General features: G+C 29.3%; 1 protein-coding gene across 3 annotated transcripts in view; it reads left to right on the top strand.

Moving 5' to 3' along the window:
• The window catches only part of LOC107455936 (histone-lysine N-methyltransferase SETD2), a 41006-nt gene extending 30467 nt beyond the window's left edge, over window positions 1-10539 (top strand). For all 3 annotated transcript variants that reach the window (XM_087167858.1, XM_087167860.1, XM_087167862.1), the window contains exons 18-21: window positions 216-655; window positions 3074-3221; window positions 4517-4720; window positions 7482-10539. In XM_087167858.1, the coding sequence (XP_087023984.1) occupies window positions 216-655; window positions 3074-3221; window positions 4517-4720; window positions 7482-7643 (954 nt within the window). In that variant the 3' untranslated portion in view covers window positions 7644-10539. The remainder of the gene's footprint in view (window positions 1-215; window positions 656-3073; window positions 3222-4516; window positions 4721-7481) is intronic.
• The last annotated feature ends 6379 nt before the right edge of the window (window positions 10540-16918 follow it).

The raw sequence follows: 16918 nt of genomic DNA, 5'->3' as shown, positions 1-16918 counted from the left end.
TTATTGAAATGTAAATGCTTTATTAACATATAGAATTACTTTTTACAACTCTTTATAAGTAAATACTATCTTAATTTTTGGTAAAATTATGTCTCTATTTTCTTAACTACAATAAGGTCTGTTGCCCCATGCACAAAGTTTTAGTTTCACTTTGCTCAGACAATTATAAGGTTTTCTTTTTTGATATAGTGTATTAATGTGACTTAATATTTTAGGTGCCTATTCAGTCTATCTCAACCATACCAGTGCAGTGTGGCACAACTGCTACCCCTCAATCAAATTCTCTACCACTGCCAAGTGCTAATCTCCAACAAGCACAACTCTCAAACCCTATACCATTATCTTCAAATGTGCTTCCAGTGCAATCAATCAACCCTCTACCTATTTTATCTACTTTGCCTTTATCAAGTACTATGCCTCTATCAAATACTTTACCAATTCAAGAAATGCCTCTATCAAATACATTACCAATTCAAGAAATGCCTCTATCAAGTTCTTTGCCAATTCAAGAAATGCCTCTATCAGGTGTGTTACCAATTCAAGAAATAGAACCTTCACCTATTGCTGAGGAAGTCAAGCCAGTAAAACTTCCGAAAAATTGGCGAAGTGCTACTGACTCTGAAGGAAATACTTATTATTATCATTCTGTAACTAGGTAAAAAATAGTTTTTAAAATTAATACAAATTATTTTTCTAAACTAAAATTTGTACCACAGCTGGGCTTGTTTTGTTTGGGGTCATAGTTGTCCTAATTTTCCTGATAAAAAAAATATTTTGTTCGGTTTTTAGCTTCTTTCTAAATGTTTTTGTTTCTTTGTGTTTAAAACATTTGGTCTTCTACTAATAGAAATGCAGCCTTTAAATTAATTGACTTGATAAACAAAAGATTTGAATTTTTGATGCAATATCTTGTCTTAATTTTTGTTTAATTACTACAGGATTGCCACTCCACAAGGAAAACCTGGAAAATACAGGGAATTTTAAAATCACCTAAAATAACAGAAAATGCAGGGAATTTTGATTTTTTTTTCTTTACAAACTGGGAAAATACAGGGAATTTAGTTTCTTATTTTTGTCTTTTAAACAATGGTGACCACTCAAAGCATAATCTATAGGATATTTCAGCTATACTAAACTATTTCATTTACTATAGCATTATTTCATTGTGTTCAGCTGTTTTTCCAGCAATTGAAACTAATCAATATAGTTAGCCCATTATAGCTCACACAAGAGCACTGTAATTGTTGTTTCCTCTAAATATATTGTGTATAATATGTGCCGAGAAGTTTTTTTTCCAGATTTGAGAGGCAGCCCTGTAATAGTACTAGTAAAAATTAGATTGTTCAAATATAGGCTCCATCCTCTAATTATATACATAATTTAACTTTTTAGGGCTTCAGACATTTTATAAAAGTTCAATTAACAGCTTTACATTATCAAGTTTTTATGGTGGTGAATTCAGGGAAAATACATTATTTTCAGCAAATGGAATAAAAAATCTTATTAAGAGTAATTTTCGTAGTCTCGCAATCATAGATTAGTCTCTTTCATCTAATTTTTAACTACCACATAGGTAACCAATAAAACTCTGGTAGTTTTTAATGCCAAAAATAAAAATAGTTATTTACAGAAAATGTAGCCTGCTGTTAGTCCTAAAGGAATCTCCATCGGCACCCAGAACCTTTTGACGAAATGTCTGCAGTTGTGACCTAGCAGTGAAACTTTGTGAATGCTGAAAATGTCTGAATGCTTGCATGTGGCTTTTTCATTAGTGAGGGCTTTTCATGAAAATGATTGCCCATATAGTGAAAGGAATGATGTGTAAGGTCTGCTGAGTAAGGAGGTTGTCATAAAGTCTAATGACATGAGACGGGGTATTATCATACATGTAGCACCTTTGCGATGCACCAGTGTTGGCTCCTTTTGTTGCAAGTGAAGTGTGTGCCATGACCGTTTACCTTGTTGGTAATCGCACATAGTGAACCACTTGACAACTAGCGTACCAGGCACAAATCATAATCTTGCTGGGGTGCAAAGATTATCTTGTTCTATGAGGAACAGTGTCCTGGAAGTGACAACCTATGTTTGGAATGCTTGGATATCTCACACAGGATCCACTTTTCACTAATAAGCACTTGATTGAATTGTATGCGATATGGTAGCAAGAAAGCTACGACATACAAGCAGCCACCGGTGCACAACTCACTTGCTCAGCCTGTATGTGTTACCTAAGCAGTGCAGGTAAAGCCTAACTATTTAATCAGAGAACATTAAACTGTCTTGTAAATTCACCACACGGTAGACTACTGTCCTCTTTAATGACCGCCAGCAGGGATTCGTTATACTACATGGTTTTTAAACTATGTGGTACACTAATTTGTTATACCTATTTTTACTTCATTCAGTGGCAAAGCAAAAATGGTAAACACTTTATTGGTTACCTTGTAACAAATTTGAATGAGGGGGACTGAATTTGACTGCACAAAAATTTAAAGTGACATTCATTGTGTTTTCATTTGAGGTTATTGAAACCTTACTTGAAATTTATTTAATAAAGCAAGTCTTAAAATTTAATACAAATTAAAAAATTTAAGTGATTTAAATTGCAAGCTAACCATAATAGCAATGTAAAATTTATTTCATGTTAAGAATTAATTTATTCAAATTTAAAATGTAAAAAGAATATTTATCTAAAAAATATTTCATTGTTATTTTCATCAACTTAATATGAACTTCAGTGAGCTAATTCTTAAAGACCCCTTTAGTTTAAGACACAGTCGCTATGGGTTAAGCCTGGCTGTTTTTATTATCATATTTATGGTATGTGTATTTTAGAAAGTAATTAATTACACATGTGTTTATATGCACTTAAAGGAATGTTTTATTTTTTTTTTTCATTATATAATCGCTTTTGCCCTTTGTGTTTGAAGCACAGTATAACTTCATTTTAATTTTTTTTTAAATTGTAAAACGCTTTTTCTTTTTTTTGGGGGGGGGGTTATATTAATGAATCAAAATTGTAAGTTGTGATTTGCTTTTGCTTATTGATTTAAAATTCTAATTTTCCTTTCAGAGAAACTCAGTGGGATCCACCTACAGCAGATCAAGATGATGACAATGAATCAGAAGATGATGATAATTCTGCTTCAGAAGAGTCTGAATCATCAGATACTCCTACTTATGATGAGCCAAAAGTTTCTACCAAGCACTCGAAAAGAAAGGTAATTCTCAGAACAAAAATATATGTGTGTGTATATATATATCCCTGTGAAAGATGTAAATCGGTGATTGGTGACTTTCACCAGTGAATGCCAACAATCATAGTCGCTTTGGTAAAAGTTCAAAATATGTGTTAAAATTTAAGTGCATTTGCCCTGTATTCTCTACTCTGATTTTCTTCAAAGGTAAGGGCTATTGCCCAGTATTCCCAATGCTATTGTTTTTCCTAATTGGTTATTAATATATCAAATAAATATTAAAATATCAATAACTAAATTGATTTCAAATCAGATACAGCAAATATATTGGACTTTCCCCCAAACTATGTGATCGTTGGCATTCACTGGTGAAATCGATATTCTGCAGATATGAGTCTTTCACTCTGCGACATTACATAAATCTCTTAGAAATTGACACTATAGCAACACAATACATATTGACAACTTAGTTGAACAAACAAAAGAGAGAGAAAAAAATTGGCTATAAAATTTTATTGTTTGTTTACTTCCCCAATCTATTGATTAATAAGTGAACTATATAAAGTCAATTCAGATACAGAATATCTAACATTTTTTGCATTAAATTTAATACTATTGATGCATTACTATGTAAATTTGATGACATTATGAGCACTACATATTTCTTAGCTTTTAAATTTCTTTTATTTGATAGATTTAATAATTTATAATCCTTCCTAATTATTATTCAATATCATGACAAGTGAGCATCAAAATTACTTTTAGCCTTTTTTTCTTTAAACACATTTAACATACTTAATTTCCAACAAACTTTTTGAGTTTAAATCTTGTCAGATTATTTAAAATCTAATGTTAGCAATGTAGGGTTGCATTTATTTTTGGCCCATCCTACTAATTTTTGGTTAGCAAATGCGCATTCGCTGATAATTTGAATTTGTTGACTTGAGGTCTTAGGAGTTTTAAAGCTTCCCATTCCCCTTCAGTCTAACTGTTGGATATTTTTTAAAAATTATTATTATTACATTTATTCGCTTCAACAATTAAGCTAAAAAATGAATAAATCTTAGAATAGTGCCAAAAAATAATTTTTATTGTAACTTTGTGAATAAATAAATGTATTTAATTTCTGCTCATCTTCTTCATTAGAATAAGATATACTGATTTTGCTATCCTCTATCATGGCTTAACAGAAATATTATAATTTTGCTGTTGAATGAATTTTTGAGTATGAACTGATGAACTAACTCAAAAGTTCATATTTATTTAATTCAGAAATTTTGAAAGTAAAAAATACTTTTTTTTGTGTGTGTTTATTTCAGTCAAAGAAAAAGAAAACAACAAAAGCAGCAGCTGATACCAGTGTTTCTTTTCCTGTACGGCCAGAAATTGCAAAAAAAATAAAAGAGCTTTTTAGAACGAAAATGTCAAGTTTCATTGTCCAATGCTTAAACCACTATAGGAAGCCTGATTGTAAAGTTGGGAGAATCACAAATAATGAAGACTTTAAATATCTTGCGAGAAAGGTTTGTCTACATTTCTCATTAAAAATTTAACGATTAACTTACTCATGTAAAAATCAAATGTTAATAAATCATTTATCTGTGGTGTCAATAAATAGATATGAGCTTAAACATACTGGGGAAAGGAAAACATGCTTTGACACCAAATCTAAGTCATAATTTAGCAAGATCGAGCATATCAGGCCACTACTTATTTTTCTATTTTGGACTTTTAACGCTAAATTTTAGGATGATATACTCATACCCATTGGATTTTATGTGGCTTTTTTCTGAATTCCACTTGGATATTTTTTTTCTTTTTACCAAAATTATTCAAAATAACATACGATGAAAATTTTTGATTAACATTTAAGCTGCAATGTATAATTAGTTTGAAATTATTTATTAAAATCTTCCATGAATTGATAATATTAGAAATTAATGTGTTATAGATATATGTTTGAATCATCATCTGTTTAAAATATATGAGTCTGATATCTGTTTAAATTGTATGAGTTTGTAGTAAAATTACTATTTAATATAACAGTTATATAGTCAGAAGTGAGAATTTAATGAGATATACCAGGGTGCGTACAGACTCCTTATACTCCTTAGAAATTCTTGGAAATAAAAAAGTCTCCAAGATGTACTTGGAACTACTTAGATTTCCAAATTAGTCCTTAGAAACTCCTTAGATTATTGTGTTGCATAGATGAACATACAACGTTCGCTGATGAACTTGCTGTCTAAGCAGAGAAACTGAATGATATGACTTGGCTGTTAAAATCTAATAGTTTAGGAGAAACTTTAAAAGAGAAAAAAATTGAATTGCAAGAGTTAGAAGAAAAAAATAACAACAAATAATTTTAATTTTACATGTTCCAAGCAAACTTAATTAATAATTTACTGTTATTTTTTTTTGTATAAGATGCCATAGATTTTCTTACGTATTCAAATTGAAAAATATAAGATTGGTCGGTTTTTATGTTAATCTTTTAACATCTGTACTCTAACAAGATTTATTGAAATATTTGAAACTGGAAAATGTATTTATGTGTAAAAGTGTTAACTTTATTTATTTTTCTTGATGAAGTTTGACAAAGTCAAAATTTATTTCAAAAGGGCTAGAAAAAAATATGCAAAATGTACATTTTTGCAAGTTCCTTATAATAACTACTTTTTAATTTTTAAAAGAAATGTTCTAGTTATCATTTACTCAAACTTTTGAACTCCTTGGATACTCCTTGGATTTCTTCTTCTGATCTCTGTATGAACCCTGTATGATATACCAGAACTCTATTTTTCTTTCTAATTTATAATGATAAAAAATCCAGGGTTTTTTTCTGGAAAATCACTTATTATGATCTGATTTTTAAAGCTACATAACAAAGCTTCGTCATATCAATGTTTTTATGGTCCCATTATGTAATGATAATGATGACTTAAGTGATAGCTTTGAAAATTCGATATATTAAATTGAAGGATTGTCCACTAAATATACAAAATTGTTACAGGCACTTTGCTGAATTCATTGTTTCAAAATGTTCTGTTGTTTTTTATTATTATTAGGAAAGTCTATTTTTATCCTTTGCAAAATTTGAGATTATAAGCTTTTACCAGTTTAGATTTTCAAAGAATGTTATCTGTTGTATACCACAGAGATTCGTCATATCCAATTATTTGTTATAATTTCACAATTGTAACATTATTATAAAATGATTACATTATGATAAAAGGCCATTCACATAACATATTTATTATTTTCAACCAATGCCGGGCAAATCTCAGGATAGAAATTTTCCTCCCTTTAATTCTTGAAAGAAAAATAATTAAAATCCATGTAGTCTTTGAAATTTATTAGATTCTTGTTTTTTATTATAAATTTTAGTAATTAATAATTTAAGATATGAAAGAAAAATTATTATGATTTGTATAATCATAATTATAAAAATTTATTAGACTTTCATTTTTATTTTATTTTAACCCAGTGAACGATTCAATCATAAAATTTCTAATTGAGGATTTGAGGGATCAACAACAATATTACATTTGTATGGACTTACATTTGTATAGAATATTTAAATGCCTTTTAATCTGGAAATCATTGAACTCTAATCATTTAATCAAAAAAGTTTTTAAAAAAGGTAACAAAGAATTTTAAAATTTATGGGATCATTAACTAATTGATATTTTTAATAAATATTCAAATTGTCATTTCCAAATTATCAATTCACGGTAAACAATAATTTGAAACATCCGACAGAGGAAATTTCATTTGAAATATGGTTTCTTTATTGATATTATTTTCATACTTAGATTTCCTTTACCTTTTTTTCTACCTTTCTTTATTCAGAATACTATTTTTTTTTTAATTGTTGCTTTTTTGGATGTAAGGAAATAAATCTACTATGCATTTGTTTTACCTTAGTATATTAATATTCTTTAATTAATTGTGTTTACTGAAAAGAAATATAATATATATATGAAAAATAAAAAATTTCATTTTACTTGTGTTGCAAAATCTTAAGATGCAATTTAATAACAATCATTTTGATTCATGTGTAGTATTGCTATTCATAACTTTGCTCGAATTTTAATACCTGTTTGCACCTTTCGCTTTAAAGAAATTTAAGTTGTTTTTTTTTTTTTTTTATGTTGGTTGCTTTTTGCCCTGATATTTATATAGGCATGCTTTTTTATTATACTTGTGTTGAAAGATCTAATGGTAATTTTCATTATGTTACTTTAAACTTGTATTCTAAAGTGTATTTTTTTAACTTTTCAGCTGACTCATTACATCATGACTAAAGAAATTAAGCAGCTTAAAAATGTGGAAGATCTCGACTGCAATGAAACTGTAACGCACAAAGCCAAAGACTTTATTAAAAAGTATATGTCAAAATATGGAGCAAAATACAATAGAAAAGAAAAAAGCTCACCCTCATGAAAATTATTATTTCATTAGCATTTTCAAAATTGAAGCAATATATTATGTGTTTGTTTTATATGTATTACACAAGAAAAGATTTTATTCCAGATTCCAAATTGTTTGTAAGGTGCTTTTACTGTTTGACAATGAGTATTGCTAGCATTCCTAAATTGAGACATTTTTGATTGACATAAATTCCAATTTTTAATTTGGTGGTTTCTTATTTATGTAAATATTGTTTGGTGTCAAATCAAACAGGTATTGTATATAGGTTTTTCACTTATATTTCACCTGCATCAGGTGACATCATCTGCCTGGTCATGTCAAAGATATTTGTCTTTCGAGTTTTCATGTTTTTTTGGTTTTATTGTTATTTGTTGAAAATTAATTATTTATAATGGTCAATATTTTACTACATTTAAAATATTTATTGTTTATATATTTTTCTAGAAAAACTAGTGCTTTCGACCTGATAGTAACTGAATTACATAGCCCCTTATTATTTTGCGTTTGTGAAAAAGACAGGAAAAAAATACATGATCTGTAATTTGTGATGCAACAGAAGTCAAAAGAATATAACAGAAAACAATATTATACATTTATATCAGTTCCAACTCATAGAAAGAACAACAAAAATTACTTTCTGAATCTAAATTGGTTTGCAATGCCCATTTTTATTATTAAAAAAATTGCAGACAATGCATATGCCAAGATAATAAGTATTCTTTTCCCTTCTAAAAGCTAATTATCATTTTGAAGTATGTAATTTTTATTTTATGAAGAGCATTACATTGAATCCTACTATAAAGCGGATCTACTGTATTTTAGTTTTTGTAATAATGAAAATTACTACAGGGTGGGCGCTCTGTGTGGAATAATTCTTTCTGAAATTCATAATTACTCTAAATTATTAAAATCTAAGCAATTTGTTGTATTTTACCATTGATTACACAAATTTTGAGCTAATGTGTTTTAATCTATTAATAGACATTAAAATTGTTAAATAACTTATAAAAACTTAATAAGCAGTATTAATATTTATTTTCTTGTCTTCATCGCTATTTTAATAAAACTTAGCTTTTTATTTCTGTAAATAAATTCATATTTATCTTGAGCATGTATAAAGTTAATAATAAATTTTTCTTGGTAAAAAATGAAACATTTAAAGCTGAAATTAAAAAAGATTCTAAATGCCATACACATAAATTCCTTATGTTTATAAATGTAAGAAAATGTTTAAAGTCTGAAATTGTGCCAATTAAAACCATGAAAATTGGACCCTTTCACCTGACAAAAAAAAAGAAAGAAAAAAAGAAATCTTATGGAATTTGGTTTTTTAGAAGAGTGTCCACCCCTGAAAAATTTTAATAAAAGAGCAAAGTGGACTACTATTGCACATTAACAAAAAAATGAGAGAGAGTGCATACATTTTTCGTGCTATCTTAAAAATTTAGCTGCTTTATAAATCGAAATTTATTAGTGACTGTGTTTTGAATCATTTAATAATAATTTGTGCAGTTAAAAACTTCTTTTTTTTTAACATTTTTTTTTCTCTCTGTGCAATAATTGAGGCTAATTTCTTTTAGATTATTAGTGACATAATAGGGAGACAAAAAAAAAGCTTTTTTAGATTTTTTTTAAATATGAAATAAGAAATTGATTTTTATGAAAAACTATTTAACCATAATTAGAAGAAAATAACTTTATTGCACAATTTGTTTGGAAGCCTTTTATATGAGTCTCATTTATTTAGTGTAACCTTTTTAAATTTTGTAATATTTCTGCATGTTTGAAACAAAACTATTTTTTTTTTAAACTTACATCTTTTATTTTAATTAGTGTACCTTAATTTTTAATATGTATCATTAATTTACAAATGATCAAAGTTAATGGATGTGGTACATTTGCAGTGTAAAAAATCTGTTATTTATATTAAAACACGCGTCAGGAAGAAATTATGTTGAGAATCATTAATTGTTAACATAGTTAATGTAATGAAAAAGTAATAGTTAGTAAAGCAAGCTATGTTTACAAGCTCTCTAATATATCTCACTAGTGTTTCTAGAAAGAAAGAAAAATTACTATTACAAAGTAACAGTTTTGTTATCATTACAAATAAAAAGGAAGTGTTTTTAAAGAAGCCTCTCAATAATGTATTTGAATTGTGTAGTAAAATATTATACATAAATATTTCTAATAATAAAATTCAAGTTGTTTGTTTATGTTAGAATTGTTACTGTTTTTACTTTTACATTTAGTTATAATTAAATATTTTAACTTAAATATAAAAATTCAATATCATACAATTGGTGTTTATTTATTTCTCTTTTATGATTAAAAAAAAAATTCATTGTATGTGAGTTATTTTCTTATTGAAACGTGTAACTAAACAATGTGCCTTTATATCTAAAATAAAATTTTTCATTGCCTATTTATTACTGAATCAACCTTTTTTTCATATTTCTGATAATTTTAGTATCTGCAAATTTTTAACTTAACATATAGTTCAAATTTATTTTTATAAAATGAAACTGCAATCATTATCTGTGGAACATATTTAAATTTGTGAAACTACCATAACCTATTGTGGTGGGAAAAATTTTTAATTAATAATGCTATATATTAAATTGCAGCTTTTACTTAAACTCTTATTAATTAAAGTTTAAATAATCATAACAAAACTTTGGTCTGAATCGACACTACTGCCAAATAGTTTTTGTCCTTTTTCTCTCTCACAATCTACTTTCTTTTATCCTTGATTGTATACATCTTTAACTTCTTTGGGTTGACCAGTACATATTGTTTTAATTAAAAAGTTTTGATCATGTATAACTTGTGGTTGTAAAACATTTGAAGTTTTGTCTGTCAATTTAAATCATCATTACAAAAATAATAAATGCATATTATTAAGTAATATTTTGCTGAAGTTTGTTTTTCTTGTTGTATTTTATTAATAACTGGGAGTTACTAAGAAACTTTTAAGACTGGAAATGGAAAAGCATAATTTTCTTTTTTAATACTTTCTATATATGTGTATACATATTCTTCCTTCCTCGCACAGTCTAGCTTGATAGCCCAGGATGGGCCTTGGCTTTCTCAAAGTAGCCTTTTCCAGCTAGTGTTTTTTTAATTCTTGGTCCTTAGGACTAGGATGTCTTTTTCAAGGCTGTTAATCCATCTTAAATACGCCTGCATTTTGTCCCTGTGCCAACTGGTCATGCAGTAAATATTTTTTTGTAACGTAGTTTCCATCCATTCTAACAGCATGAACTGCCCATTTCATACGTCCCGCAGTGGACTGATCGTTAAGACACGGTTCCCAGCAGATCACCGAAGTCAAGCATCACTGGCTGTGGTCAGTGTGCGGGTGGGTGACCACTTGGATTAGTCTGCGTAGGGACCGAGGGTGTGCGGTATTGGTCCTCGTTAAACTGTTCTACCGTAAAGTGCTCGACTTCGCGTGCAGGTCGTTGGGCTACCGAAGCGGGGGTGCCATCCCCTCTGCAGAGGATCAAAATTGTGATGGCATGTCTTCGGATCATCCTCAGGGATGTTTCCCAGACCGTCGCCAATAGCCCATTGTGCAGCTCTAGTGCGACGTAAATTAACTACAACTGCCCATTTCATACATTGTCATTTGATGAAATTTGCTATGATAGATTCATTTTATGAGCCTTAACCCTTTCGCGACGGAAAGCGCGCTTACCGCTGAGGCCGACAGTCTCTCTAGCGTGTGTCTCCCCAGGGCCGGAGGGTTTTTTGATGTTAAGCCTAATTCCATGAAATTACCGAAATATCAGTGCGTTGTTTAATATTGTTCTGTAGAGTATTTAAGTGACATATGCTTTATATATATTTCTATGGATACTTTATTTACTTAAGTTATTTCTTGTTTAAATGTGTATTTTACACATTTTATTTTCATTATAGTGTCACTATCACTACTATCCGAATCTGTTTCAGAATCAATATCTGAAATATTTTGCATAATTTCCTCTATTTCCAGCTCAGTCAAAATTTTTCGACGCTTCGACATTTTAACGGTAAAAAGAAAAAAAAATTCAAGCCTACAAGATCTAATTATCCACTAAAAACTAATCCGAAAGTCGAAAGTAGCGAGAGGAAAAAAAAACTCACTTACTTACTGTAAATAAATATCACGTGCTAATTTAAAGAGCCCTAATAAAACATTCCCCCCCCCCTCCACTCCTTCCCCTAAAAACCACGTGACTGTACTTTCATCTTGAGTAGAAGGTCAAATCTACATGTATCTGAAACCATATGGACACACAATGCCATCTTTTGGAAGAAATTTCATTTTTTAACGAGAACGAGAAACGGGGTGAACGAGAAATCTCTCTGACACGCGGGTGTGTCGGCCGGGAAGTGAGCGCGTTTCTTGCTGGCACATATATGTGACAGTCGGCTCGAAAGGGATATGGCTCTAAATTTAATCATCTTAGCTGCGTGCCATTATTTATTTTATTTAATTCAACCAAAAATACCTCTTATTCTTCCTTTTGGAAATACCCAATCATGGTCTCATCAGACCCGAGACATGGACCAAGATTCATTACCATAACTTAAAATAAATCTTATAGGACTCATACAATGAAACCTTCGTTTTTCTTTTGATTTCATATACTATACTTTCATATTCCATTTAAACAGTTAGCTGTAGTAATTCTCAAGCGCATCCTGAGAGCTTCTTGCACTGGATTTTAGGGCAATAATATCTATGCTATCAACAAAAGCTAATGATTGTATTGATTTATTAAAGATCTTTTCTCTGGTATTGATGTTGGCATCTTTTACCACTTTTTCAAATGCTTGATTAAAGGAAAGGCTACCACCTTCAGCTATCAATCAAGCCTCGACCACATAAATGGAAATACTAGGCTGTAAGCGAAAGCAAAGAGCTCGTCGCACCCTATAAATCTACTTACTTAAAGAGAAGGCTTGCTAGTGCATCTCTGGCATCATTTTTTAATATAGGGTTCGATAGATTATTCTACATTTTGATCATGACTAGTTTCATTTAATGTCAGGCTTATCAACATTAATAAATTGTCGTGAGTTTTAAAATCTCTCATGTAAGAGCTTTTAAAGTCAATTAAAGAGGTGATGTATCAATGCCAAACTCTTAAGCCTTGTCCATAATGTGTTGGAAGTTGAATATCTGCTCTGTTGTGGACCTTCCTTTTTGAAGTTCATTTTGAAAACCTCCAACTGTTTTTTCCAAATAGCAGAAAGTCTGTTAAATAGAATGTTTGAGAATATTTTATTTATAACTTATGCAGAGCATACTGATTCCTCTATAGTCAGAACACCCCTGTATATCTTCTTTCTTTTTTTGTGTTACACACGTTGTACTTATTTTATGTACTTCGGATATTATTTCCTGTTTCCATATTGCTTGTATTATTAATTCAAATAGTTTCCTTCAGAGGTGATTGTGCTCCGGAAAAAATCCGGATTTTTTCCTAACTGCGCTCCGTAAATTTCCCGAAATCTTAGGTCCAGACGTTTTAAGAAATCGATCACATTTGTGTATAAAAATTCTTCTATTTAATTTAAAATATTAGAACTAGGCTGTAGTGCCCAAGAAGAAGAACTGGAATTTATACTTGGCATCTTTCATTTGTAAATATTTTTTCTGGTAGAATAATAAATGTGATTAGAGATAAAAATAATTATTCATTTAAATTATGCTGTATATAATTTGTTTAGATTTCAATGTTTTGAAAATATAAATGATTTAAATTTATAAAGAGATTATGCGTCTTTAATGATTTTACTCAAGAAATTTTCCGGATTTTTGAGTTGGACTCACACCCCTGTATTTATCAGTAACTCGGATGGAGTAGCGTCATAAGCAGGTGCTTTTATTGTCTTTAATGGTAATTCCTATAATGACTTGTGCCAGTGTTGGTGGTTCAACCCCGTTTTGACTTTGAATTTCTGTGCTTCATATCAAGAGCGTTTCTACCGTTGGGGCAACAAACGGTGCAGTGCCCAAGGGCTTAAGAGTAAGAGGCATCCAAAATACTTTTGTAATTAAAACGATGTATCATTACATAATAAAAGTATCAGATTGTGGGGCTTTCGATAGTCTAAATATGTTACTGTTCATATTCTCCATTGTCGAATTTAAATACGTTACTGTTCATATTGTCGAAATTAAATACTTTACTGTTCATATTCTCCATTATCGAAATGTTCACATTTTATCTCCCCAACACTTCTGTTCTATTACTCAAAATTACTCCTTCCTTTCTACGACTAGAGGTAGTTCTTAGCTTGAATTACTTACGCCCAAGATTTATTTCTCGGGGAAAAAAGCTCTGCTTTCATTAGTTTCTCTCGAATGTTCAACATTTTTAAAAAGATACTCGAAAGTTTTTTTATCTTTTTTTTTTTATGGATTCCTTTCTTTTAGCACCTTTATATTCAATCACAGCGTTTCTTAAATCAGGGATGTGATTCTTCCGCGGATTCGCGGATTTCCGCTTTTTGTCAGATTTTTCCATTTTTCCCGCTAATTTCAGCGGAAATTGTTTTTTGAACAAGTTAAAATATTTTATGAGGAATTTTTTTTTTTTTGAAAATTCAGTCTTTGAAATAAAATAATTATATTTATTTACGATTTTCAAAGATAAACGGAAAATTCAAACTATATCCTAGCTGCTAACCCTTCCGTATTTTTACTTATTTTAGCTATTTTCTCCTCTTTTACACACAGAAAATAAGATTTTCCGTATTTTTTCGTCCGCCGGATAGCTCGTATTTTCGCAATTCAGACGTCGTGACCCTGTTGTCTGGCGTAAAAGCAAACGAAAATATATATATATATATATATATATATAGACGTGTATTTGCGGTGAAAATATTTATTTGCTCATTCAATTAATCTTGAAAATTTCTATTTATTAGGTCTAAACAAAAACAATACTAACAAGCCTTTTAGAAATCCCAAGTCCAGACTCTGCAAATATCTCGATTGTTATTCACGCGATTTTAATATCAATCATCGATTTTCGTATTTACCTGATTTAAAAGTTGCGCATTGCGATCCTTATTTACGCTATTTAAACATCGTGCATTATGATTCTTATTTACGAGATTTGAAAATCCAATATCGCGCTTTGTATTTATGCATTTTTAAAATCGAGATTTTATTATCAAACATCGATTTTCGTATTGACCGGATTTGAAAGTTGAACGTTGCTATTCTTATTCAGTCTATTTAAATATCGTAAATTGCGATTCTTATTTACGAGATTTAAAAATCCAATATAGCGATTTGTATTTATACGCTTTTAAAACTCTATGTAGCGATTCGTATTCACGTGAGCTTAAAATCCAATGTCGTGATTCGCTATTGCGGTTGTAATATCAAACGTCGATTTTCGTAATTATACGTGCTTTAAAAATTAGACATTGTGATTTGTATTCACGCGATTCAGAAATTATGCATTGTGATTCGTATTTACGTGATCTAAAAATTACGCATCATGATTTGTATTTTCGCATTTTTTAAAATTCGATACAGAGTTTCATATTCATACAATTTTAAAATTAATCATCGGGATTTATAATCACATGGCTAAAATCGCACTTTTTTCGTCAAATTTTTGTGTATATATATATATATATATATATATATATATATATATATAGATTATATCTTTTTTTTTTCGGCTTTTTTTCCGGTTTTTTAATTAACATTTCACTTTTTTTTTTTTTTTTTAAATAAAATATTGTTTGTTGTTTTTTTTTTTTTTTTTTTACTTATTATTTCCCACCCCCTTTTTTTCATATGTCTATAATTTTTCTTTGTTTTATTCTTCATTTTGAACTTATCTAATGAGTGCTGTTTACTTTGCAGCTTAAGCGCAATAAATGTTACTTATTGTTTTTCTTAACTTTCTTAGTGTTTTCTTGTATTTATTTATTTATTATTATAGTGATCATATCTAATGCAGCTTTAGCGCTTAATATTATCTACTATTAACTTTCTTTCATTCTCCTTCTGTTTTCGTTTTTATTTCCAGTCTTTAGGACGTTACGTGTGTTTAGGATGTTGCTCTTTGAGCCTATTTTTATGGAATTAAACAATTATCACAATTTAGCGCCTGGTAAAAAATGTGTTCAATATTTAAATTATTCTTCATGTTGTACCCGGTACGGAGAGCCTAAATCAGAGGGGAACTTCGGATCGACATCCTGCTACTCTGAAAGCAAAAGCGAAAGCAAACGATTTTTTGAATTGCATTCTATTCCCGAAACTTTACCTTCCTATAAAGCGTGTGATGATAAAAGATGCAAAACTTGCCCTAATATTGACAAAAAACATACTGTTCCTTATAACATTAGCTCCAAATCTTTTTGTAAAATTAAAAATGTTATTTATATGTTAACCTGTGGTTTCTGTAATATGAAATATGTTGGACAAACTAGTAACTCACTTAACATTCGAATTAATCAACACCGTTCTGATATTAACAGTAATAAGGCTATCAATAACCTGGAATTGAATCATTTTAGAGTACATAAATTTAACAGAGTCAAAATTAATATCTTAGATATTATAGAGGATTTAGATTTAAGACTACAGAAAGAAAATTACTACATGCTTCTATACAAAACAATTCTGCCGTATGGGCTAAACGATACCTTCCAACATACACAGATTAACTACAATAACTCATCAACTTATTCACTTTTTCATATTAAAGATAAGCGTACAAATCGAGGTAAACGGGGTTCAAGAAGTAATAGAAACTCTCTTAATAGTGACAAATTAAATATAAAATTTCTTTCTAATATGGAAAAAGACTTTAATAAACAATATAGTATTAAACCAATTAAAGATTTTGTCTTCTCCCTTAAGAATTATGAAACATATAAGTTCTACGATCTTATTATTAACTTTTCTTTCATTAATCTACATTTCAAAATTCTTTGTTTCGATCTTATAAAAGCCAAAATGAGCAAAATTTTGCCTAATAATAAGAAAAGTTTAGATAATTTATATTTCGTTGTTAACTTTCAAAATCCTATTTTCGATAAGATCAAATTTCACAACATATTTGAAAATTTTAAAGCTTTATTTCCATTAAAAGATTTTAACATTATTAAAAGTTTTAAATATAACAAATCACTTGGTAGAACCATTTTTAACTATAATGATATAAGCAAAAATTTAGGGAGTATTAATATATCCGATTATGAATGTCACTGTGAGGAGGATAAATATTTTGATTTTGTTGATAAACATCATAAACATATTA

This window comes from Parasteatoda tepidariorum, chromosome 1, assembly GCF_982258835.1.
Source record: "Parasteatoda tepidariorum strain Cologne lab strain chromosome 1, Ptep-v5.0, whole genome shotgun sequence".
Classification (NCBI taxonomy): Eukaryota; Metazoa; Arthropoda; class Arachnida; order Araneae; family Theridiidae; genus Parasteatoda; species Parasteatoda tepidariorum.
Note: the sequence above shows the minus strand (reverse complement) of the source record. Positions and strands in the feature narration are given on the sequence as shown.